Below are 27,862 nucleotides of genomic sequence, written 5' to 3'. Positions count from 1 at the left end.
AACAAAAATATTTTATTTTCTTTAAATAGGTATTTGATGTATTCAGCAGTGGAAGAAAGGGCATAGGAAAATCGATGGCCTTGCCAAGATTTTGTTGAAGGATTCAGCTGAAAGAGAAAAGTCCACAAGGAATTAAAGTATAGCAATATATAAATAATAGCTTGCACAGATAGACTTTAATTTCAAACTCTGTTGCACTTAAAACATGCAGTCGACATTCACATACTTGAATTAGAAACACCATACTGAATCTTTCTATTCTGGATATGAAAATTTCTCAGAGGATTTAGGAGTTAGTAAACTTCTGTTTCTGCCTTTGAATGCAATTATGTATCAACTATTTATGCCATAAGAGTCAGAATATGGGCCACTTAGGTGCCAGTGACTTCACCATGACTCACAGTAGCCACAAAGAGCACTCCTCCACAATCTTTCCATCTCTGTGAACTGAGAAGATTCAATATTTTTTACTAAACAGATTTAGTTAATGAAACACCTGCCATACCACACAGAGATGGATTACAAAAATGCACGCTAGCAGCTATCCTCACATTGTCCTCTGCACAGAACCATCTACAGAGAAAAATAAATCCTTCTCACTTTTGAAGTTGGTAGAACATTGGTTTATACTCCCAAGGTTTATCCCAAAGTTGCCAAGTGACACAATGATATATTTGTACTTTGCTCAATCACAAAAGTAGGGCAAGAACTGTAGAATATGAATACCATCGAACTGAGAACTAACAGAGCCGTAAGGCACCTCTGCCTTGATTGGAAGGTGACAGCATGTCATAATGGCAAGAGCATGGGCTAAAGTAGATAGTAGCAGGTTAAAATCTGGCTGTACAATTTAATTCATTCTTTCGACAAGTGTTTCTTGAATTTGAACCTTCATACATTTCAAACACTGTGCTAAGTGCTACGGATACAAATTTTTAAAAGACATGGTTCTTGACCTCAAGGAGATTGTAATGTGAATTAAATGAAGCCAGACATGTAAAGAGACTGGCTAAGTAGTAGGGGGTCAAAACTGAAGATTAGTTTTCTTCCCTTCAGGGTAATGCTTCTCACTGGAGATGGTAATGAGGGCAGTTTGATGCAGCCGAGTAGTGGGAAGTCCTGGGGTGGGAGGTCCTCAGAGCTAATAAATAGGCTGGCAGGGAGACAGGTAGCTTCAGGGAGAGCATCTGCCAGTGGCTAAAAGGGCCTCAACTGCCATTTGTAAATCCATTCCTTTATCAGATTTTTATGAGAACGTCCTGGGTGCCAGATGTGGTGCTAGGCAGAGGAGTTGTAGAGATTAATCAATAAGACACAGTGCCTACCCTCTAGACCCCCTCAGAATCCTGGAAGTCCTTCTTTGAAGGAATTCTGGTTACTCTAGGTCCCACTCTGGGTATGATGCCTGACATCTATTGTGGTAGTCCAGGTATTTTTCAATCAGTCAATCAATCAATCAATCAATCAATCAATATTTTGCCTCTAACATGTACTAAGTACATATGCTTCCAGACTAAGCTTCAAAGCTTTGGGGTGGGGAACTTGCAAAATTGAACAACCAGTTGTGGAAAAATACACTAGTAGGCAGGTAATCAAACAAGGGGTTTAGCCTTAGGAGCCAGTTATTAGAATTGGAGTCCAGATAGATCCGCTCTTTGGGTCAAAGCGGTAAGGGGTAGCTGGGACAAAAGTTGGAGGCCCAGATATGAACAGAGATCAATGGAAAAGTGGCTTAGTGTTGAATCTCAGACTATGGGACGAGGCATCCGAGTATCTCCACTGTATAGCAACAATTGGTCCCAGCTACTACTTCAAGGGAAGATCAAGTGGCCTCAGTTCTGGAGGAAAAGAAGTAAAGAGCGGAACAAGCAGTGCCTGATTTAAGTAAGGCATCACATTACCTCTAGTCATGGTACCAGAAGAGGCTGCCTTTACTTGATGTCATTCCCTGGGGACCCTAAGGCAGCGTTTCATCTGGACTGGAAAACCTCAGGAGGTTCAAATAATGTGTAGGGTTTGAAGTAATTATCCAACAATCCTTGGTCAATTTCTACTACATGATATAAGAAATGGGCAAATGTGTCTTGTCTGTCGGCACAGTGACCTCGTCACCAATGAAACCTTGCCCAGTGACTGTCAGACTGGATGATCATACTCACCACCACTCTCATGAGGAGGATGAGTATAGGGTTAGAGGGACTGGCTGGGTTAGGGGCAGAAATTTCCTGCTTCCAGACCAGAGGAATGCCCAGATAAAGGAAGCCCCACTTCTCTAGACTTGCCCATCATAACCTAAGTGGGAGAAACACATGACTATGTGATCAGCAGTTATGCGTGGTAGATAGGCAGGATCAGGCCTGGATTCTAAGCCTATATACCGAGGGGAACCTGTGAAAGAGTCTTAACAGGCTGCAGAGGCTGAGAGTGGGGCTCAGCTGGGCGGGAACCACATCTGCACCAAGATGCAGGTGGAGCACAGTGGAAGGGAAGCTGAGTGGGGAGGATGTTGGAAACCCAGCTAAGTACTGTCGGGAAGCAGGTCCGTCCATTGGAGCAGGATGCCAGCCCCCAGGAAGGGGTTAGAAGCCAGCTCTAAGTCTCAGGGTAAGATTAATTTAACTTGATCAAAATCTTTGTTCAAAGTAGAAACCAACTAGCAAACAGGACAGGGACAACACATTGGAAGTAGGAAACCAGGTTCACTGTTAACCTAGGGCTTAAGGAGTGGGGAACTGGATTCAGAACCAGAGTTGCTAGAGCCTCTTACCAAACAGGTTACAGCACAGGTGCCTTAAAGCTCAGGGAGCAATACAGGAGGCTGAGGACACCTTCTTGGGAGTACTGGGTTCTGAAAGAGAAGAACCAGGACTAAAAAGCAAGCTCCATCAAGGCAGGATTCGTCCCCGCTTATCGGTGGGCTTGGCATCTGATAGGTGCTCAAAAAATGTTTGTGAGTGAATGAACTGCATGAGTGACTGTCCCCCAGCCCCTTACAATGATGTGAAAGAATGAGACTTCTTAAGTCATTTGTTTCAAATGTTGATTTGACTGGAGAATTAATATTGTCCTGAATGTTTAAACGGGGGTGTGGATGAGCCAGCAACGGAGTTTTAAGCTGGGGCTCCATGCTGCCATGGAAAGAACAGATTCTTTTTTCTTTAAAACGAAACATAAACCTTGGAAACACTGTATCATGTGCTTGGGTGAGACCTGGGCCTTCTACATCATATAAAATGGAAGAGAAGTTTTATTTTGTATAATTTTAAGGTAAATAGTATTAATCGGCCACGCAGCTCAAAGAGACCATGACATGTCTGATTGTGAGTAGACCTGACATGAGTCCATCATGAAGTATTATCTATCTATCTCAAAAGTTCTGAAAGTATACACATATTCAACGATGTTTAGCACCATGTGTTACAATAGTAAAGGTTGTCCCAATCAGCAATTGAGATTTTTGTTATTGTTGAGTCATTTTTTCCTGATGGTAATTAGCTAGCAGGTTTAGCTAATTAACTGCTCCTGGTTTGTGAAATTTACATCATCTGCACGAAGACAGATAATCATGTATTTGCCACGGCGGCAAGTCATGATAATTATTCTAAATTTTAAATCAAATTATTTAGCTGCAAGTGTAAAAAGAGAGAGTTGTAACTAAGACTCAGTCCTATAGCATTTGAGTTTTTAATTATTTTTCCAAGAAACCACACTTTATTAATTGACAATGAATACGGCACATTAAAGAAACATAGACTATTTGCACCCGATCATATAAATTATTTCTGTTCATGGAATCGAAGACATATATTAGATGAATTAATGTCATCCAAAGCTTTATACTTAAAAAAAATACAATCTGATGTTATTTTTAACTCATCTCTCAGTAACATGAAATAGTTTAGGCCATGATCTAATGAGATAACTGTACCAAAAGCCTATTAGCAACTCATGCAAGATTGAATTAAAAGATTAAGTGTGGAGTCTATTTATGAAAAGCTGGAATACTATTTCATAGAGATATTCAACAAACTAATGAAATATTTGAAAGCAAGAGCGTTGTTTTGAAACTGAGAAACACTATTCTTTCATCCATCCCATAGGAACTCTAAGGGTTACTTAGTGTAAAAAATTAGTCCAATACTCAGCACGATTTCTAAATATTACTGGCAGTGAAAGATCTTCTAAATCCTTTTATACTTAAGATCATTGATCTTATAAGTGGAGATAGAATTACAGGATTCCAACTTAGAAGGGTTCTGACACTGACAGATATGGAGAGATTTTCCTAGCTATAAATTGGTACTTAGTAACTCACTACATTGTCAATAGAAATCTGTGCCATATATAAGTACTAATGGTACATGACATGGGAGAAATAGACCTCATTGGCTCAGTCCTTCAGTAGTCTTCAAATGTCTAAAAACATTTTCTTTTTTAAAAAATGCAACCATTTCCCCTCAAACTTTATGGTAGTCTTATATGAAAAACTGATAAAAGTAGAGCTGCTTTGGTTAAAATAGCTGAGCTTTCTCAATGGGAGACAGGTAATGTCTGAGACATCACCAAGAAATATCACAGAGACTTGCAGAGCAGAGTTCGGAAACCACTAATTTACAGGAGACCTCCCAAATATCAGTCTTCAGAATAAGACTTTCCTGGAATCAACTCAAAGAAAGCAGAGGAAGGAAATAATAAAGATAAATGTAAGAATTAATGAAACAAGAAACAAATATATGAAAATCAATGAAGTCAAAAGTTGGTTCTTTGAAGAGTCTAATGGAAATGACACATCTGGAAATATCCATGAGCGAGAGAAGAAAAGCGAAAATAAACGATATTAGAAATGGAAAAGCAACAGACCTGTAGAGATTGCAGGGATTAAAAGATAGCAAGAGGATATTTTAAACAATTTGATTTCTATAACCTTGAAAACGGATTAAATGTACAAGTTCCTAAAAAATTTAACTTACCAAAACAGGCACAAGAAGAAATAGAAAATTACAAAGTCCTCTAATTATTAACTAATTTGAATCAATGATCAAAATGTTTCACCAGACCCAAAAGATTTGACTAGTGAGTTCAACTCAGGATTTAAGGAACAAGTCATTTTATTGTATTACTTTGCTAAAGTTGTGATAACAAAACACCAGACCGGAAGGCTTAACCCACAGATATTTATTTTCTCATATTTCTGAATGCTAGAAGTTCAAGATTAAGGATGTCGGCAGATTTGGTTTCTTCCAAGGCCTCTCACCTTGGTTTGCAAATAGCTGCCTTGTTGTGTCCTCACATGGTCTCTCCTCTATGCACCAGCATCCCTAGTGTCTCTTTTTGTGTTTAAATGTCCTCTTCTTAAGAGGACACCAGCCAGATTGGATTAAGACACACCCTAATGGCTTCATTTTAATTTAATCACTCCTTAAAGGTTGAATCTTCAAATTTTGAGGCACTGGGGTTTAGAGCTTCAACATATGAATTTGGGAAACACAATTCAGCCCGTAATACTAATATTATACCAACCACTTCATATTACAGAAAATGATGAAACACATCCCAGCCTGTTCTGAAGCCAGAAGGGAAAATGACAGACTAATATAACTTATAAAAGTAGATGGAAAATTCCTAAACAAAATGTAACCTCATCTAACAATGTGTTTAAAAATATAATAATCATGCCCAGGTTGAGTTTACTGCAGAATATTATAGTCACTAAAACTCTGTGCTCAGCAATTAAAATTCATGGTAACAGAGTTTAAAACTAATCAGTTCACCAGTGCTTAGTGATTAAAGAAAATTTACTTATTTGAAGGTAGATGTAATTTACATAAGAACTGGAATTTTGGGTGGTCTTACATTCATTAAAACCTATAGTTTTTTGTTTTTTTTTTTTTCATAAAACTGATTTTTTACTATGGAATCTTTCTTGTATTTGGGAAGATATTAAAACTTTAAATGTGCTGGTGATGCCTTTCAAGAACTCATCACCATGAAGCCGAAGGATCCACATTCATAAAACCCTCATAGTTTTCACATAAGTTTTTCTGGTTGAATGGTTCAGAGGACAGTGGCGGTCTCCAACTCCAAATGTACTTTTGGAGCAAATGTCTTATCAGTGTGCGGCTGCTTACATCTGTTATTTTAAGACACTAATTAAGAAGAACATAGCATTCCATCTCCCGCATGTTATTTCTATGACTTAATATAAAGTTGGTGTTAGGAAGCTAATTACAGTTTTCTGGGCTGCACAGTCCATATACACTTGCGATCACAAGTGGGTGCTATTGAAGGAGAGAAAGGAAGGAAATAGCACCAAGCAAAGACTATTCAGTAAACTTTTTAGGTTTAAATATCCCTCCAGGAGTTCAACGACTTTCAAATGGTATTTATTTTTTCATTGTTTATTTATTTAGTAACAGGAACAAGCTGTGTTATATGTTATATCTGAAGATCTAAGAAAGAAAAAGCTTTGTGTCTTTTTAGCTGAGGTTACTGTGGTAAAGAAATCCAGGTCACAAGAAGGGTCTATAATGATGTCTTCGTGTGGGTGGATTAATTTGCTCTGTTGTGTGGCCTCATCCTGTCCCCTATAGTTGGTCATCTTGCCAGTGCATATGCTTGTCACTGGGTTGATTGGCTGAGAACAGGGATGAAATGGAATAAATCCACACCCACTACCAGAACAACTTACATTTACGTCCCACTGTCAGTGAGCCAGTATAATTATATTTGTATATAATGACAGCATTTTTTACGATAATTCTATGTAAGTTATGGAGATAATATTTTGAAATATTAACAGATTTTTTGGCCTTGTGACATCTCCCTTAGCCCAGGCAGCTGGGATATTCCTCATTCACTTCCTTAGGAAAGGGTGACAGAACAGAATGCAGAGAACAGTGAAGCCAACTCTTGGCTTTTGGCTTTCAAAAGCCTAGGCCTGGCATTAAATAAAAGACTAGAAAAAGCTTGTCTAAGGATAATTATGGAGGCAGACAGACTCAGACACATTCAGGACTTTCCGGGGTGACCCTGCAAAAGCCCATTGAGAGAGGAAAAGAAACATCTGCATGGTGTCCCAGGCCGGTCGCCTGAGCGTGCCGTCACGTTTCCCACCCCTCGGTGTGGCACAAGAGCAGAGAACAACCTTGTGGGACCGGGAGGGCACCGGGGCCACCTTTCCCAGCCCAGAGATATGTGACAGCAGCAGAAGGTTTCTGGGTGCCCAAGAGAGCATGAACATGGCACAGAGAGGCCACAGAGCTGAGGAGGCTGCAAGTTCAAGAAGGAGACAGGACACAGCAGGGACCTCCATGGGCCTCTGACCTAGGACCGAGAAGGTCAAATGGGATTAAAGCCTCCCCAGAGGATGCCCGTACAGGCAGATGGTGCCCCAGCGCTGCCTCACACTCAGGCACAGGGTGACCCCGCTCTGGGCCCCATGTGGGCCTCCTCTAGTTACCTTACAGGTCAGGGACTGTAAGGTATTCCAGGTCCCCAGGTACCTGAGGCCATGCCTCAGGTACCTGGGGACCTGGAATTCCTGGTCCAAACAGCCCCCAGCCCACTGCCAGGGCCCGCTGGGCTGCTTCCCGAGGCCCGTCCGTATGAGGAAACCACAGGCCGACGGTAACTGCTGGCTATTTTGCCCCTGGATCACAGGGGTGGCCTAGGGGTGGCTGTTTGCGGGATGCGTTGACAGCAGTTGCATGTGAACATGAGTGTAGCATGCAGTTCTCACAGTGTGGGTATAAACCTGAGGATAGGCAGAGAAGGGCGGGCCTCAGACCAGAAGCCAGCTTGCAGTGCAACCATGTTCTAGGTCATTATAAAGGTGTATTTGTTAAGGTTGGAGAATAGGACATATTTTACTTAATAGCTTATTAGCTTGATTTTATAACTTTTAAATACTTAGACATGGACTTCCGTCTGTACACTTGTACTTACCTTATCTTTCCGCCCCCCTGTGACGTCTCAGAGCAGCAGCCTGTTCACTGTTGAGCCCCCATCACTCTGCTCAGTGGCCGGCTTGCTTCCGTGCTCAGTGAGTGAGTGTTTGAATCACTTTGTAAAATATATGTGTGTTTTTGACAAATGTTCACCTGAAAAGCCATTAAAGGTTAACTCTATGTTTAGAACCAGGACCACTATTCCGGTGGAATTTGGATACAAGACCCAGAGGTTGGCATAGATTGAACGCCCCCGATTCTCTTCTAAATGAAAACGGAGTGTCGCTGCTGCCTCCAAGGAAGCGAAATAGGAATAGCCCTTGACTTGATTACAGTCCAGGAAGCAAGCCTGGGCTTCTGCCTCAGCGTTGGCCTTGGCTAGACAGAGTTGACTGGCACGTGGGCATTCTCTAGAGCTTGCTGTCAACTGGTGTGGAGCCAGCAGCCTGCACTTCTGGGCAAGTCGGGCTTGGCTCCTGCTCCCGTATACGGAGGCTGTGTTGGAGCCACTACAAAGTGCTTGGCCCTGCTTTGCTCTCATTAACCAGGCTGTCAGTGGGGTGAATTGGGGATGTCTGACATGGTAGGGCCTCTCTTCTTCCAATCCGCTCGTTTGAGAAGAGCTGCTTTGCAAACACATCAGCTGAGGGAAGAAATTCTGAAATGAAAACGATTATGTAATGATTTTATGAATAACATACGGCTTCCTAAAGTCAGTCTTTTTCTGTCACCTTTTCAAATCAGGTCTTAGAAGCAAGCAAATTTTAGATTCTTGTAGTAAGAACAAATTTAGAAACCTTCGTAAGGTGTGACGCATTTGATACAAAATACGGATGGACATTCATGGTCATTAATAAGACCAATTAGATGATGGTCACTAAAATATATATGAACTAAGGCAAGTATGTCAAATGACACGCTAAAAGCTAATTAAGTAAAGGAAGGCGTGTAGGTGATAGGCTTCTGATAGTCTAGCGTTATTCAGCACGAACTCAAAATGGAGAGATTTGTGCCACATTTACTAGGTGGAAGATTTTATGCTACATTTACTTGCTTCTGGGATAGCTTTTTGATTTGTTGAGCAGAGCAGACAAGACCCAGGACATCTCCAGGGTCATTAGCATTCTATGGTGCTGACTGGGTTTGGAGCTTAATTATTTAAATGTTTCCAGACTCAAATGACTGATGAGCTAACATATTTTTAATTCAGCTGTTCACAGAGCAAGGATGCACCCAAAGCAAGTGTTGTAGAATGTCTTGATAAACTGATGTTACCTGAACGTTTCCATGCCGTGTATTTTATTTCGATGGTCACATTTTTAAATTACAAATTTAAATTTTTATCTAAGTTTCAAGAGAACAGAGCCCTACATTATTAGTTCTAGTCTCCAGAGAAGCCTTGCATCAAAAGGCCTGGAGTTTGTTTGGTTGTTGTTTTCGAAAAGAGAAAGAATGCTGTTAGAATAAAGAAAAAGAATGTTGCCAGAATGTTCTACTTAATTTAGACATCTAAAGATAAACACACTGGTGAATCATTGCATGCTAATGTTACTATTTTAACGTTAATTCTGTAACCTTTTCCTACTCTCTTCCTGTCTATGAGTAGGTGGGTTATAGGTAGACTCACTTAGACAAGAGTTTGTTCCTGTCAGACTTCTTTTAAGTTTTTCCATGGTTCAAACTATTTCTTATGTAAGCAATAGCTACTGGGGGCTCTTAAAATAGTACTTTAAAGAAAAAGTGCATATTTGAGAATTATCTAGTTTGCAGAGATTATATAAAGTTAACACAGTGTAGTAGTCATCAAACTTAGTAAGTTAACTATTCAGATGAATTACAGATATCTTATAGCATTATGCAAATGCTAACTGAATCTTGATGATCGGTCCTGTAAAACTGGCCATGGAAAATACTTTTCCTGTCCCCAGCAAAACAGATCTGCATGTCACTCTATTCTTCGTCTCTTCTCAATCTTGATAACATGTCTTTTTAGCACATGTTCCATTTTCCAAGCTGAGGCTGGCTACCTAAGCTAGTCCTCCTTTCTCCCAAGTTTCTCTCTTGGTAGCTATTGTTGTTGCAGAGGCTCCCATTTACCTGGGCTTCTCTAGCAAAGAGGCTATCTTATGTTTGGATCAGAGTATCAGTAATAAACGTTTACAGCAAACATTTCTGAGTGGATAACATAGTAGCTTTTCATCAAGTGAATGGCTTTTCTATAGAAATACCAAATCTCTCTAAGAATCACAGCATCCAACTATGAGGACTTGCTGCAAGTCAGTCCTGTGCACTCAGATGGCCCACGCCCTTTCTGTCTCTGTCCTGTGTCCTGCGCCACCAAGTCCCATTGGTGTCAGAGCTGCTCTCACTCCTGCTTCCTTCCTTCCTTTGCTTTTGCCCCTGGTGTCCATATCAAGACCATATCATTCTGCTCTGGACTCTAGATCTTTCTTTCTACTCTTAGTGTATGGTTTTCCCCTATGTTCTCACTCTCTATATAGTAGATGAGTACATTCATTTTTATCTCAGAAAACCCCATCGTTGGGGAGGGACAGGAATGACTTCCAAGAAGACAGTTACTCACTCTAGCCTCTGAGAAATGAAAAAACTGCACTTAGGAGCTGATTGTCGTTCCCTCCTTTAAGGAGCGCTGTGGAGGTCAAGGGTATCTCAGTCACTTTGCTTTTTCACCTTGAATAGTTGTACCAAAACATATACTGGCCTCCAGGAAAGTAGTGAAGTCCTTGTGCATTTTCATTAAATGGTTAAATATGATTTCTTTTTCTCAAGGTGAATATCATTCTGTACCTGTAGATTTTCCTAAAAATCAAGTGAAATCCCTACTCTCTGCAATGCACACACCAAGTGCGGGCGCACAAGGTCAGAATAAGATGTATTGCATATGTCGTCTTTGCAGAGTTCTGACTCTTAGCTTTCTCTTATGCTATCTGTATTTCCTGATGGGGAGCCAGTGATACAGGGGTTGGGGGATTCGATACCCCATCCTCCCTCACATAAGACACAGTTTTAGCTGTGCTCTTGCTAAAAGGTTTCTAAATTCTTAATCCTTAATCTAAATTCTTAGCACGGGCCTAAACACTTTTGGTGTTAGCCTTAGGGACATCTCGGACTCAGCTTTTTGAATGCCATATGGAGTTAGAGTCTTAGAAGTCCATTATATTGACATTCTCCTTTATAATTCCTCTACTCTTTTCTCCTGCTAAATACTCTTTAATTACCTTGCACGTATCCCACTCCTGGTGCCCTTTCTGATACCCTTCCCACCACCTACCACATTTTCTACCTACCACCCAACACTCAAGATCTCAGGTATACCCGGGGGACAGCGAGGGGGACTTGTCTATCTTTGAGCAGTACCCAGGGAGAGAGAACTTTTATTAAGATGACTTGCTTAGTGACATGTAGTTTGTTAAGACAATGATGTGGTAGGCTGAATGATGGCCCCCAAAGAGGTCCACATCTAATCTCCAGAATTTGTGAATATGTTACTTTACCTGGGAAAGGGGACTTTATAGATGCAATTAAGTTAAGGATCTTGAGGAACTTATCCTGGATTATTCTTTTGAGCTCAATATAATAACAAGGGTCCTTATAAGAGAGAGGCAAGGAAATCAGAAGGAGAAAAGGCAATGTAACAGCAGAAATGGAAATTGGAGTGATATGGCTGTAAGCCAAGATATGCCAGCTGCTTCTAGAAGCTGGAAGAGACAAGGAATGGATTCTCCCCTGGAGCCTCTAGAAGGAATTTGGCTCTGCTGATACCTTAATTTTATCTCCGTAAGACTCATTTCAGACTTCTGACCTCTGCAACTACAAGAATAAATTTAGGCTGTTATAAGCCACTAAATTTGTGGCAGTTTATTACAGTGGCAACAGGAAGCTAACACAGATGAAAAGACAATGGGAAAAGCAAATCGAAAGCAGAACTGTGAATCAGGTAGAGAAAGCAGTCAGAGGATGGCTAATTACTTCTTTAAGAACAACTGCAAGGACTTCCCCATCTTGGCCCATTTCCCTGCTGTTATGTTAGAACCTGGTTAAACCCTGATTGTTATCCTTGTTTTGCTACTCGTATCAGAGACAAATGTTTACCTCTTTTTTTTCTCCATGGCTCCCAGGAATTTCCTACAACCATCTCTGAGGAATCACTAAGCTTTATACTCCTGCAAGACTGTAGCTAGATGTTTGCGTGGCCTAACAAGTCTTTCCAGAACCATTTAGATGGCTGGTATTGATACTCGCTGTTACCTGTGCCAAGTTTAGTGGTGTCACTAGTAAGCCTGTGAAATGCCTCCCTAGTAATTAATAGATAAGATCTTATCTCCTACTTCCTTAGAACAATGGTTTTAGTAGGAAAAGTATGAGAACTTAGTCCCCAGTTAAATCAGGAGGGCACCTATTGATTATCTTCTGTTTATTCAGCGCACTATAGGTGTCCTGGGTTGATGAAAAACTAGGGTGGCCGCCACTTCTTTCTTCAGTGAGTGCCTGGGTAAAGAGATAGGGTGAAAAAGAATCATTTCTCCAATTTATCTGAAGGCTAAGGAAGTATTAGTACTCACCCATTGTTTACTAATAGATGACAAAGTGTACTTTGGTAGGAGAAAACTGAGTTTTCATTGGGCTACTTAAGGAGATTAGGTGGAAATTGATGAATGAGTGAAAAAGTGACCACTACTTTTTAGGCATGATGGGATTCTCTAGTTGGTGAAATGTGAAACGGCTGAAATTAAAAATGGGCCTTGCCTGGACCACGCTTTTTATTTATCCGTGCATCACTTATCTGGTCATTCTTATCATTCTAAAAACAACTGCCAAGCACTTAGTAGTGTTCTCAGAGTTATGAAGACTGGCTAGATCCCTGCTTTCATAGACTGTATATTGAGCATGTTTGATAAAGAATTATCCAAGTTAAGAAACGTCTTGTTACTAAAGCAATACTTAGCTATTTAAGTCTCCCAGAGCCCAGGATATCTTGTTTGATGAATCCTAGAAAGGTAGCCCGTGACGAAACTTATTTTAGTTGCAAAGTGATGTTGCCCTTGCCAGCCTGTAAGAATGGCTCATTAAGACCGAGCCTAACCTTTTTAACTTTCAATATTATCCAGATAACTAAAATGTCACACCCTTTCGTTATAGAGCGTCTGGAAGGGATTTGAGAGGTCATTAGTCCATTCTGCTGACTTGGGCACAAATGCTTTCAGGAGTCAGGCAGGTCATATAGGTGTGTGCAACTCAATGTAATATAATAGAGAGTGGTGGGGAATTCAGCGAAATGAGAGCATATGCCTTGCCTAAAGCTTTAAAGATCTGACCAATTGATCATGTTAGTGGGCCAGATTTGCTTAGACTGCCAGTTGGCAGCCCTTGATTGCTCATCTTAGAAAACAATAGTCTGACCCTTTCTTAAAGCCTGGTAGAGACAGTCATCTTTATGAGTTTGGGTGACAGGCTTCTCTCAGTCAAGCCAGCATGCACCTGCCAGCCATCTGTCAGTTGAGGAGAACTTGCTATCTGGTTGGGGTGGGCACCCACCATGCTTTTAGCTAAGCAATGGCTTATGGAGAGAATTCATTCAGTCCGTATATTCCTGGAGCAAATTCTGTCAATACTATCCAGATAACTAAAATGTCGCACCCTTTCTTTGCTAGTTTTATAACAATAGACTCATCCAAAAGCAGCTATAACCGCCCTTTAAGCAACAGGCCACCCTTTTGGCTGATGGATGGAGGCAGGAGCTCTCTTTTGCCAATTACTCAGCAGCAAATCAGATAAATGCCTTCGTCCACATTCCCGTGACCTGGTTATTTTGCTGCCGACTCAATAATTTTTTGAGCATTGGCCATAATAAAGTGTATGTAAAGTTGCTGAAAACTATTTTTAAAAATCCTTCAAGAGATACATAAATTGATCTGGATAATAGTAAGCATATATCATTCTGCTTTGGTTTCTAGACTTGTAATTTAGCTTCGCTTTCAGAAATAATTTTTAAGTGTAGCATCTTGTCTTCTGACATCTGTGATTGCTAATGAGACATCTGTGTTGGTCTAAATGTCATATCTCTTTCATTTCCAAGATTTCTTTCAAGTTATTTTCTATATCCATTTATCCTCGTGTCATATCCACCTTTTTTATTTCACGTTTTTCTATTTGTTTTTGATAGATCTCTTGCTTTCACTTATCTCTTTGATAAACAGTTATTTTAAAAATCTGTATGAGACTCTTCCATGATGCCGATATTGAAATCATGCTTTATTGGCTATTTTATTTACTTGCTTTTTAAGTCTTAGCAATCTGAAACAATTTTGGAATTCAGCTTGCACATTCATTTTTAGTGGAAGGTCTTTTTTTATTTGCTTCTTTGGTTTGGTTTTGACGCTTCCTTTCTCCCTCTCTAATAGTTTCATGGTGTGGAGCTGGCTCCACCTTCTGCCTCTGGTTCCCCAATCTAGAAACGGGTCTTCTAATGACATCCTGGGGCTCCTGCTCTATTTTAAGGGGAGCATACGATCTAATATCGAGGGAGCCAGCATGGAGCTTAGTTTGTTCTTGATTATGAGGAGTTATCCTCCCCATTCCCATCTAGTCATTATAATGCCATAGCTTCTTGAAATAGGTCAAAAGCCTTTTTTTTTTTTCTTTTTTAATTTCCTTTCTTGAGTCAGGGATCCCCATTCCAGCAGAGCCTCACCTTGGCTCTGACTCCTTCTTTCACAGGTGGAGCTCTTTTAAACCCATCATCACATAGGAGCCAAGGGCCTGGCCTCAAAGCACCTTGAGCAGCACAGGCCTCAGCAGAAGCTTCAGTCAGTGCTCAGTCAAAAGGTCAAAACTTTCTAATTCTTTCTAATTCATACGAGTGGTTATCTAGCTTTTCAAGCCCAGCCGTGACTTACCTATTTAACATTTTATTTATCATCACCAGGTGTTTGGAGCTAAAGGGCGGTGTCCAAGCATGGACTCTCCAAATCACCTTGACCAAAAGCCCAAATATGTCAAAAGACTGTGCCGGACGGCTGAAGCTCATTAAGGTCCAGATGCCAGGCAAAGCTCCGAGTATGCTGAAATGGTTCATGGCCTCTGCAGTCAGATGTTATTTTGAGTCTGTGTGAATAGAAGACATAATCGAAGGACAGTGTACAAGGGCAGAGAAAGAAACTTTAATGAGTAATAAGGAGACCCCTCTTTCCCTCTGACACCAGAAGAGAAATCCCAAAAGGAGAATGGTTAGGAATAATTGAAAACAGGCATGTCAAGTAAGTATTGTCCTAAATTCCAGATAATAGAACATTAGATAGATATCTAATGGTTTTGTTTTGTTTTGTTTTGTTTTTTTGGTCCAGATATTCCTGGAAATACTCTGTTGTAATACTTCCTCTAGTGAACTTTTTTTTTTTTTAATAGTTCAGGGATTTGGTTCAGTACTTAGGAGAGTTATAAATCCAAGCACTTTGCTCATTGAAACCATCTCTATCCGATAGCTGTTTCTTGTAAAAGCAGTGGCCAAAATCTTTTCAGAAAAAGTTTCAAGCAGAACCTGCTCCCAAAGGAACCAGGAGTGAGCTTTACTACTTCTTAATTGGTAGTCAATATTCTGGCACTTCTTTATTTCTTTAGATGAATCAGAGAGTGAGAAGGTCTGCTGGGTTGATCTGGGTGTCCAAGAGATTTGCCAGACCAAGGAATATCATTACTTGGGCCATTCACTCTCTTAATTTTTTCATTCTAAGGAACAGAGTCTAAGTTTGTAGAGAAGGATCCCAGTTGGTTCCCTGAAACCATTAGTTTCATTATATTTTTAGCCTATGATTCTGGAGTTGTTACATCTCTTAGAAAAATGTTTCTGCCTCTTGTTCTCCCCAGTATCCGTTTGAACCTCTCTTGGTCCACTTGGGCTCAGGTTTTAGTCAGAAAAGGCAGTGCATGGTTGCCATCAGCTCTTGCCTGTGTCCCCAACATGTGAAAGCATCTCATAAAAAAGTTAAGAAATATGTGAAGTAAGCAGAACTTTTCTAGGAAGCCAAGACATTCTCTTCTTTGAAATTGAAAACGAGAGGGTTGCTAATAGAGTTTTACGGAGAAAGATGTGATAATGGTCAGGTGCTTGGTAATACACTTGAAGGCAGTGGGTACCACTGGTAGCCTTGCCCTTGCTACCTCAGCTAGTCAGACCTGAAATCACAATCACCTTACAGCCAACGTCAGGCAAGCCATCCTTGAAAATCTCAGATGGTGACAAGTCATAGCCTTCTTTCTGTGGATGGGATAGCATCGAGTGTATTTTGGATGCAAGCACTCTAAATTACCATGGGCCTCAAACAAATTAGTCTGATTCTAAGAAAGCTGAGCAATGGTAACTAAACCCATATTTAAAATATGATGTCAATCATGTAATAAGTAGCAGCTTATTAATGCTGCTATTATGCCATATAGCATCCCTGGGACAATTATAAAGGGCCTGGCGAACATTTATATTCAGGCATTTCTCAACTAGAACGTTTTCAATTGTGGGTCTGAATCACGGGAGAGAGTGGACTCTCCCTGGAGCTTGAGAAAAGTGTTCTAGTCACTGTGCTTTTTCATCCTTACATTGCCTTCTTCTGGTGCCTGGTAGGGACAGTGGTGCAAGTGGGGGAGACACAAAGCAGCCGTGTCCTGGTGACTTATGCAGTTTTTAAGCATCCTGATCCCTAATAGACTCAACATTAGTTTCATTGTTTTTAGAACTCTTTTAATGTTGCCCATCCTTTGTTTATCCCCAACCTTTTTGGCACTAGTGGCTGGTGCTCTAATGAGAATCTAATGCCTGATGATCTGAGGTGGAGCTGAGGGATGATGCTAGCGCTGGGGAGTGGCTACAAATACCGATGAATGCGTTGCTCACTAGCTTGCTGCTCACCTCCTGCTGTGCGGCCGAGTTCCTAACAGGCTACAGACTGGTCCACGGATTGGGGAGCCCTGCCTTATATCATAGATAGTTAGAGGTGTTCGGGGACTTAGCAGCTGAAGGAGGGAGAGAGTGAGTTCCTAAATAAGAAAGGGGATCCTATGGCAAAACAGTAGAGAGGATCATTTTCTACCCTTTTAAATTGTAAAAATGTACTGAAGGATCTCAATCCCTCATATTAAACCCTCGGGGTTAGGTGTATTTCAGAATTCAGAATTTTTGCATTTTAGAAAGGTAACATAATGCCTGTACTGCATATCACATATCATTCCCAGCAGGGTCTGAATAGATTCCCATAGCCTATAACATTAAAATTTCTGTAGCAAAACAAGATTATTGGCTCTAAGTGGGATAAGTAAAGATTTTAAATAGCCTCACATCCCTTCAATTCAGGCTGTGACACAGATGCATTTTGGAACCAAACTTAAAAATAAAAAAACTTAAGTTTTTCAGAACTTTCTGGATTTTAGAATTGTGTGTAAGAGATTATGGATATAAATCATATCATGAGTTAAGCAATATTTAACTGCCTGTCCTTGGAACCCAATCAATGTTTGAGAAAAGTGTTTTTCAAATGACCAACAAAACAAACTTTTGGAACACAATCCATTTGTGATTTGGGGACTATCTTAATAAAAATAATCAAAAGCCGCATTTTGAATTGTGTACAAAGTTAATATAAATATATTAATATTATTCAATTTGCACTGCCAATCGATGACGCTTCTTAGCTGCTCCTTCCCCAAATCTCAGAGTTCATGATGTTTTTTCTCCCTTTTACAGTTTGAATTTCCCTAACTCTTCTCTTTAAAAAAATTTAAAAAGGTAGTTTGCCCTAGATTTTCTCCTGATGACACTCACTTTAGGTAGTTGGCAGTCTTAATCAGGACAAGTAGATGAGGTATAGATGCCACAGTGATTTTAGTCTCATGGAATCCAATCATTTTTTTTAAATGTGAAGAATTTTTTTATATTAATAGAATGATATATCCTCAAAATTTTGTGACAATTAAAATAAAGGGGATAAAAATGTCAGGGCAAAATCATTAAGAAATTCAAATTTAAGGAAAATATTTCTGTATTAGTACTGATGTAAATGAAGTATTTTGCTTAAATAATAAAGGAACCTCAAATCTATAGGAAAACCTGAAATTATATTAAAAACAAAAACACTTAGAAGCGGTTGCAGTGGAAGACTAGACTAAATAATTTGTAACTGTTTCATCACTAGAAATTTCAATGGCATAAAGAAATACTAAAAAAATGAATTGCTTTTCAACCTGAGGGTACAATATTACTCAGAGCAGTTTTTTAAAAACTTGTCAAACTAAAAGACCTGTAGAGTCTTACTTTACTATGGACTTACTGTCTCATAGGTCAAATGAGGCCACTGTAAATTTTCCTATACTGTATCTGAGAAAATGCAGAAGAGTTATGCTGTCCCCAGATTCTAATGTCCTAACAGCCACAGGGCATGACACATGATTTCTTCAGTACTCTGCCCATCCTCGTGCTTTCATATCATAAGCAGCTTGGCGTCTTTGAGGGTGATCTTTACATAGCCAAATTAAAGAAGTGAAATGGGTTTTCCTGTATTAGTGAGTGCATTTTTCTTGCTCCTCAGATCCTTACTGAGATGGCTACAGATTATAACATACTATAGAGCCCCCTGACATCTTTTGGCCATTATTTCTTGTATTATTCTTGACATTTAGTGAAATTCCTTTGAATTTCTCTGTTAGGCTAGGTGGGCAGAAATTCTGAACACTAGTCATTAACCAAAATGGAATGACAATACTCAGCTTCTTAGCATTTATTTAGAGCAGAAATATTAAAAGTAGTTATTATTTCAAAATGTTTTATCTGTTCTTCCTTGCTCAACCCCAACAACAATAATAGCAAGAAAACTTTAAAATTTTAAATTGAAAAGTTGTCCAGTCATTCAGTGATGTCAGCGATAAAGGCTGGACCTCATTTAGATCAGCCCCAAAGAAAGGATTAATTTATTGTATTTTCAAAGATTCCTTTTTACCTTTTAATTATCTGTGCCTCTTCCTGCTCATGTTTGCTCTGGCATCTTTTAAAAAGCACTGTGCTCTGCATAGCATGTGCACTTCTGAAATGTGCTGTACACTCCACATTGCAGTGATTTTTTTTTTTTTCTCCTTTGCTTAGAACAGAGGTGAAAACCCCAGGGGATTTAAGTATCCACTTGATAGGCTCAGTCTCTCTTAATCAGCCCGTAATGGAGCTAATGGCTGTTTGTCATCCTTGGAGATATAAATTTCCTGGCGGTGTCTCCTGCAGACAGTGCATGAAGTATGCTCTGTGTGCCAGCAAGGACTGACAATCAGCAGAAGGGCAGGGTGCTTCGTTAGCCAGGAGAAGAGCCGGGCTTCCTGGCTGCCAGGCTACAGAACTCGCCTCGCCACTCCTGAGACATGGACAATGCCGGTAGGTAAAACAGGCATGAAATCTCCCTACCCTGTGGGCTCATTTGCAGTCTGCATCCTTCCCTAAAGAGAGTTTGCCTCTGTGTTGGTCTTATTCTGCATTTAAATGTTCAAGACCGGGAACCATGGAATGTGTTAACCCCGCTGCATTGTCCACAAGGCATTGGTGTTTACCTTGAAGTTCAGGAATTGCGAATGCAGATTATAATTTCACAGTCACCTTTTTGAAGATTACAGTGTTATTTAGGCTGCATGAAGTGTGCTGTTTGATCCTTTTGTAATGAGAACAGTGAGTAAAAAATGCACATAGTTAATGAAACAACTTACTAAGGGGTGGCAAAAGGTACATGGAGTTAATCAGCTGAACAATAATTTTTTTCAGCATTACGGTGTGCACGCTGTAATAGCAGACAAATTCTTGTGTCTGATGCTTAGTCTTCATGTTAGGATGAAATGTAGAAAATGTCTCAATATCTTCTGATATTTTAATTGTAGGCTATAGACATTGGTGGCCAATCAGCTACCTCTTAAAAATGTATTTCTTTTTAATATCTTTACTTGACAGCTAGACAAACATGACTGTGGAATTATTCTAATATCGATTAAATAGCTAGCACAAAATTCCTTTTCATGTAGAACTTTTTCTTTTTTCTTTGCTGTGTTGAACTTTTAGAAGATATACACTATGGGATTACTCCCCATTTGGTGTTATGGCCCTAAATGCAGAATTATTCCAAATGTGTTATGGATTCTGTCTCTTGAAACTCATTAGTTCGGTTGCTCAGCTGGTAGCAATGCCCTGTAGCGCCTGGAGAGACGGTCAGCTTTGCAAAGAGGATGCATCATTTATAACACATTCTACACAATGAGACCACCTGTTTTTAGTAAAACATATTTGTTTATGAAATGTGGCTATTTTAGTCCTTGGCTCAGGTAGCGTAGGCAAGCAGAGATTTTGAAGGCGGAGTGTTTTGACTTCTTTCATGAAATAACTTACCAGGAATCAAACTCCATGACTAATTTTGTCTTTGACATTGAGGGCATTGAAATAAATTGGAACATTACAATATTAGGGATGAAAATTTCAGGGTTATGAAAAAAACAGAATAAATATAATGGAGTGTGTGTGTATGTGTGTGTGTCTATAGTAGTAGGAAGGAGACTGAATTGATGAATCTGCATTACATCCCATATTTTTAGTCATTAAAAAAAGTATACCATAGAGCTTGTCAAAAAAGTATGTAGGTTTGATGTTCCATGACAAGGCACAATTTCAAGATCAACTGAAGCTTCTCTAATTACATCAGCAGAGTAAAAAATAAATAAATAAACTAGAATCCCTAATTTAGCCTCGTTTAAAACTTCTGCCACCCACAATTAATTGTACTGATGTTCTGGCAGAATTATCACTTTAATTCAAGTAAATGCCTTTTTTAACTGACTCATGTATTTATTTAAAGGCCATGTAAGAAAAGGAATGAAATCACTGTAACAGCCTTTTTGTAGGTTTAAAAAATTCTAAGGATTAGGATTTACTTTATGGTTAAGTGTAGCTTAGAGGGACAATGATTTTCACGAATTGTACCTATATTTATCTATATTTTTAGATGCTATTAATAAAATACTTTTGCTTCTGACATGTTTAAGAATATTTATGCACTGTGTTGAGTGGCTTTTAAAGCAGCAACTTCAATATCATTTCAAATTTTAGGTGAAATCTCAAATGTAGGTATGTATACAGTGGAGAAATAAAAGGCTTTTAAATTACATTATTTTAGTATTTCAGAAATAACATTTTTCTTATAATGGTTAATTGGCTGTCAGTGATCACTTTTCATGGTAATTTTTGATGATGTAAGCAGCCTCTCATAGCAAGGAAATGTGAACATCCATCACACACACACACACACACACACACATTTCAATAACTTGCATTGACTATTAGGAAGGCATTTAAGATAGTACTGATAAAGAAAAAAAAAAAAAACCCCTCAAAATATTCTTAACGTTCTACCAAGACACCCAATTAACTTGGAGCGCTGCAATTTCTCCAATTTAATTTAAACAGGATAATGATGTTGAATATCTGCCTATTTTTTCTAATCAGAAATGGGTTTAGGCCTGGATATCGGAGGCTAGCAATTTAGAGCTGAGCATCAGCCCTAACGATTGGACCATCAGTTGGGAGGACTTCTTCCGGCAGGGCTTCCTGTGCCGAGGTTTGGATAATTGTTAGGCAGAAACACAACAATGGGTACACATAAGCCGAGTGCCTCTGATTTACTCAAATCACACAGAAGGCTGCATAGGAGATATTTGTGTGTCCTTTCTGTTATTCACAAATAAGGAAGTTGCTACCTGGCACTCTGGCTCTTTGGTTGTCTAGGTGCATGTTTCAGCAAGCAAGCCAGTGTAAGCCCGCCCACCCTCTTCTTAGCAGCCAAGAGCTGACATTCCCCATCTCTGAGAAGGAGACATCCCTTCCCCATAATTGCTGGCTTATGTATTCCTTTAAAAGCTTTTCCTGAAATAACAATAAAATATTTATCAAACAGTGTGTGTGGAATATGTCAGGGCAGTTTTAGCAATATCTATCCTTCTTTTTTTTTATATGACTATTTCTTATAAGTTCTATAACAACTCAATAGGTCCTTTATAAAATAAGTCTGTGACTGCAACTGCTGTCTACATTATTCTGTCCCTGCGTTTGTGTCCCTTTGCAACTTCTCCACCTAGCCTTCATCGAGTGGTTCTCATCGGATGAGTTATGGAAAGAGGTGCTGAGGCAAAGCTGATTGATAAAAAATGGCAAAGCATGTGATTAATACCTAAAAAAAAAAACCAAAAAACAATGTTTTGCAATGTAATTCCATATTCTACAGGGACAGAGTATTATCACAAGTTCGGTAGCATTTGTTGGGCTAATTTTTTCTTGATTGAGATCAAGATATTTCCATTACCATGTGTGGGTCATAAGAGGTACATTCATTTGGGAGGGGCGGTGGCAGCCGTGAAAGCCACTGTGTCCTCACCTTACTTTCCATCCCAATAGCTTAAAGTCTTTTGACCCTTGTTGTACAATCACTGAATGTGAAAAGTTCATAGTCTGTGAGCTCCTTGCAAAAGAGACTGGAGAATTCTTTGGGAACCAGACTGAGGAAAGCTTTACTATGGAGTGGTCAAGAGCATCGAATAATCTGAGATGAAAACCAGCTCTACCACCTACCATCCCAGTGACCATGAACAAGCTATATAAACTCTGTAGCCATGTGTTTTCTCATCTGTAAGTGACAACAGTAATTGCACTCATCTCAGGATTGTTATGAAGAAAAAACACGTGTAAAGCTTTTGGTACAATGGCTGGTATACAGTAATACTCAATGCATTTGGCTATTTAAAAGAACCATCAAAAAATTGAAGCAGGATTGCTTTATGAACAAATATATACTCTAGTAGGATGGCTCTAGCAGTGAGATGATGTTGTGGAAAGGTGAGCAATTATAAGCAGAGAGCAGTCAGGTGGCTGTCCCAAGAGTAAAATTAGAAATTGGTGTGGGTGTTTCGATGGGGATATGATTGAGGGATGCATTGGACACGGATCAGTAGAGCATGATGAGTGGATAAGGAGGCAGGGGGAAGTAGACCAATAGAAGCAGACCTTAGGGGTTTCTAGTTTGAGAATCTAAGATAATAGTCTTGGACTACAGAGAATAAGAGGAGTTTTAAGGGAAAGACAATGAGTTCCATTTTGGAATTGTTGGGTTCGAAATACTTCTGTTACCCACTAGTCTAAGTAGCTATTCAATGGCGACTTTTTAATCCACTAAAAGGCATACACACACACAGATATGAGCACACACATAGGCACGTGTGTGCACACATGAAATTCCTTACTAACCATGTATTTGAGATAATGCAGTTGCTTTTTTGGCCTTTACCCCCAATTCATAATTTTTTCTACCTTACATATTCTTTGTCGTTTCATTCAGTCCAGTAAACCCCACAGCAGCTGATGCTTCCCTGCCCCCTCTCCCCCTAGCCTGTGGCAGATCCCAAGGGGTGGTGTAGAGAAAAGAGACTTTCTAATGCTTCTTGAAATCTTTTCAACACAGATGGCAATAAGAACAGGCCCAGAGAAACATGCTTCTAAGCACTGAAGTGATTGTGATAAAGGCCAGGCTGTTATATAAGCGAATGTAAGCACAAAGATTTTATTTCAAACTGGTTCAAAACTTTAATAGGACGATCTCTAACTTAGTGGCTCAGGCTGCCATAGCAAAGTTCCCGAACAACTTAAGATGGTGATTCAGGAGAATGGTTACCTAATGGAGCAGACTTTTTATGTGAATTAATTTGCTTTGGAAATGAGTGTTTTCTAGGACATTTGACTATGTTTGAAAACTATATTTAGTACATTTTAAATTTTTTCCTTGAATTCCTACTTTCGTGATTGCTACTTAGTATCTACAATTTTGTTAACCATAACACTTTTTAGGAATTTAATGTTATCTACCCATATATACATACATAATATATATGTATACATTTGCATGTATTAATATATACTTTATATATATTTTGTGTGCATTCTTAGGGTGGGAGATTAATGGCCTTGAGGTAGGGGAATGGACTTAATAAAAATTTAGATTTTCTTTTTAATTGAAAAAAATTCGTTTTTATTCTCTGAAATGCCCCTTATATTATAAAAATAATTATTGAATATTTTATTAGCTATAAAATAAGTAATTACAGTATTTTCCTTCAAATTTATTGTGAAACCCACTGTGCTACAGTAGTACTTTATGGTTCATCAAATAAGTACTTCTAAGCACACAGGATTCACATAAATATATTTTTCCAAGGGAAAGATGAAAATTTGATAAATAATCTGCTTTTAAGATCATTGGTTTTCAAAATGATGATATTATTATAGAAATCACTGTTCTTTAAAACAAAAAGGCCAAAAGGAAAAAATAGGTTTATGTTAAAACATAAAAGTACTCAACATTTTCAAACATAAAAGTACTCTAAAAGTGGCACTAAATTTCCTTAGTATTTTTTACTCTAATTGTAGAACAACTTTGAGCTCCTGAGAGTAAACCAAGAGACTTGATTTAAGAGTGTGCAAAGCAGGACAAAGTCTCTGTTTCTAAAACAAAGTTTTGGGTTTTGTTTTTTTGAGGTTTTTTTCCAGATGATTGGAACTAGTTCTGAGTGTCTTGTTTCCCCTTTGCAACCACTTACCTTTTCAAAGGCAAAATGAATTCTGAGATTTCTATAGCCGTAAGATAACATAGAAATTCTTGTGGAACGGCTTGCTTGGACCAAGAAGAACCATTGGAAAAGATATGGAGAACTAGCAAGGATGCATTCTGGTGGCAAAGAAGAGAGATCAATCATCCAACCCTCTTCCTAACCGAAGTTTTCTAAATTATATTCCATTGCATAATAATTCCATAGTAAATTAGTTGACATAGTATATTAATTAATTCCCCTGGGCACGCACGCACACACACACACACACACACACACACACACACACACACAGAATTTAGTGTTCAGGCTAAATTGCTGAGTTTAACAGTGTCAAACAGATTATTTAACATGCTAATATAATTAGCATATAATTCTTTGCTTGTGCTAATACTCGTTGCAAATTCTCAAAATGAAATATCAAATGCAGTATTTCTTAGTCATATTAAGTACAGATTTTCCAGCAGATGCCTAGTTATAAGGTTGATAGCTCAAATTTCGGAAGCACTGTTAAAATCCCTTCATTCTCATTTTTACTTTTTATTTTCACCTTGCTCTTCCTCACCTGTATTCTTCTCAACCTCCTGTTTCCAGGTATAGAAAGCCATTTTGGGCAGCTAGCAAAGTGTTTATTTGCATACATATCAAAACTTGATTATCTAGGAATTAAACATCTGTGTCATCTATATCCAGGATTCCTCTTCTTGTTCTTTGTTTCTAGCCTTTGGGGCATTTCATTGGTCATTAGCATCACCATGTGATGAAGGAGGTATGGAAAAGGGAGCTGGGACTTAAACCTGCTTTGGAAATGATTGGAATCCAATTACATCTTTGAGACTAAGAATAATATGGAGATTTTATTTATCCAAACTAAGATTTCACATGAATTATTAAAAATTGATGATAGGAGTTTTATATGTAAAAAGTTATTTTCTAAATTCTATTTTGTAAGTAAGGCATCACAAACATGTAACAAAGGCAAACCGTGTTGAACTAAATATAAATGTCTTGAAAACAAGGGAGCTTACTTTTTTTGAATGCCTATTTACTAGGCACCAACTTAAGTATTTTACATGTGTTACATCATTGATTCTTGCAATCACTCTGTAAGTAAATATTATTTTCCCCAAGTTACACATGAGGAAACTGAGGCTAAGTAAGAGCTCACTCAGTAAAGAAGTGGGTAATTTATAAACTGGAATTCGGCTCTTTTTGACATTGGCCAAATTCAATCCAGCATTTTTCATGTCGTCCTATTGCACTGAGAGTGGGGAGTCTTCATCTTTGTGTCTTCCCCAGCACTGAACACAGTGCCTGGGATGTAGTCACTATGTAATATAGGTTTGTTTTGAAATTAAATCAAATATGTCATTCTATTAATTCAGAGTGGTTTTTCCAAGAGGAGATTCATTTTTAAAGATCAATGTCAAAGATGATCTTATTACATATCTGAATATGCTATTAGGTAGAAGTCAGTACATGGGTAAGAAAAAATATGAGTGTTTCTTGCATAAACACTTGTACATTTTATATGGACAACAGGGGCCTCAGGCTAATCATGAAGGGACTAAGGTTTGATTTCTTTTCTACAAGCTTTCAGGGAGCCTCAGGTTTTAGGAAGAGGAACGACATGGTAGGACTAATGATTTCAAGGCATAATCATAGGAAGAACAGATGGAAGAAGCAAGAATGGAAGCTCCTAAGCATGAAATGCACTTGCAAAGCTCTCGATTGGGGTGGCACGTGGACAGGAAGAGGGAGCTGAACCCAATCCCAGCCCTGTTTCAAGACCCAGCACATATCCCATTTTCATGACGTCTTCCTGACTGGCCTTGAAGCCCTGCATTTTCTCAAGGCTCTAACAGAACCCACCACACCGTGTATACTTAGTGGTATAGTGTATACTTAGTGGTATAGTGGTAGTCTATCTGAGATTACCCTCCATTTGAGTTTTCTCTTCCCAACCAGATTTTAAACATTTTGAGGGCAGTTGACACATCATAGACAATTTTTTGTGCCCTCCAAAGAATTAGAGTGATGGTTCTCAACTCTAGCTACCTATTAGAATCACCTGGAGAGCTTTTATAAGATACTATTCTGTAGGCCCCAAGCTGGACAAGTTAGATCAGAGTCCCTGGAGTAGGGTCAAGATATTGTTATCTATTTAAAAACTCCCCCAGAATCGTCTAATGGGTAAAATGTAACAGGGCGAGAACAACTGTTGTGGACGCTGAGAAATAGCTACCTAGTAGAAGTAAGAACTCAGTTTCTCTCCCTCTTTCTCTCCTTCTCCTTGCATAAGCCAATCTAGCTGCGAATTTGTACTTGGAAATTATCTGCTTCCATGTGGCATGTGAGGCTGTGAGACTGAATGAAACCTCCAAGGAAATTAGCTGAAAAGGAAAGAACAGAGCCAAAAGAATACTTGTGGACAACATACATGAAGGGTCACATACTCCAGCCTTTTGGAGTATGTGGACCTGGTCAAAGAAGAAAGTGATAGAGAGGTTTAGTCACCTACTTCTTAGTCGGGAAGGTTTTTTCTCCTCCAGTGTATCTCAAGCAAATTAAATATTAAGTGAAGATTCGCCACCGTGGCAAAAACTATTTCTGGTGAGACTTTAACATGTAAAGTTTTAAACTAATAAGAGATGCTAAACATTCCTTGTCAAATGTATATAAGAGAAGAGGTACATTATTAGACCCCAAATAGCACTGCTATGATTTAATCGTCACTAACTGTATCTGTGCCGAGCGGCTGGGTCACAGCCACTATTAGACACCGGTGCTATATTTGCTATATCCATGTGACCCACCACAGGCGGCCTGCTTTTTAGTGATGGAGAAATAGGTCCTGTTCCACCTTATGCTCCCCCTCCAAATACACACACACACATGCACACGTCTCAGAATGAGTTTCAGATTATTTTGAACTGACAGTGACCTGAAATATTAAAGTATAGGGACGATTTGATAACTTGCTTTCCTGAGTATTTTGATAAATGGGGCTTTTTACACTGGACTTAATTGACACCTTTTAATGGAAACAAAAATCTTTTGTAATATTTGACTTAACATGGTTGTGAGGATCTTTTGAAAAAAATATAATTGGCAGAGCGTTTTAACTCTAAATGTTTTTACCAATGAAGCATCCAGTATTGGGTAGAGCTCCTGAGAAGTAGGTTTTTTTTTTTTGGCTTATAGTATCACTTCTACAGGGATCACCTCGTATTTCTACCCTA

At 39.1% G+C, this 27,862-nt stretch overlaps 1 protein-coding gene across 3 annotated transcripts in view; it reads left to right on the top strand.

Moving 5' to 3' along the window:
- The window catches only part of PHACTR2 (phosphatase and actin regulator 2), a 195,487-nt gene that overhangs the window by 36,554 nt on the left and 131,071 nt on the right, over positions 1-27,862 (top strand). Inside the window, exon 1 of one of the 3 annotated variants that reach the window (XM_039869730.1) lies at positions 19,105-19,368. The exons of the other annotated variants lie outside the window; for them this stretch is intronic. Within the exon in view, the coding sequence (XP_039725664.1) occupies positions 19,356-19,368 (13 nt within the window). The 5' untranslated portion in view covers positions 19,105-19,355. Of the gene's footprint in view, positions 1-19,104; positions 19,369-27,862 lie in introns of those variants that run through there. 3 annotated transcript variants of the gene reach the window in all.

This window comes from Pteropus medius, unplaced genomic scaffold (assembly GCF_902729225.1).
Source record: "Pteropus medius unplaced genomic scaffold, Ma_sr-lr_union100, whole genome shotgun sequence".
Lineage (NCBI taxonomy): Eukaryota > Metazoa > Chordata > Mammalia > Chiroptera > Pteropodidae > Pteropus > Pteropus medius.
The sequence above is the reverse complement of the archived record's forward strand: the minus strand, read 5'-3'. Positions and strand labels throughout refer to the sequence as shown.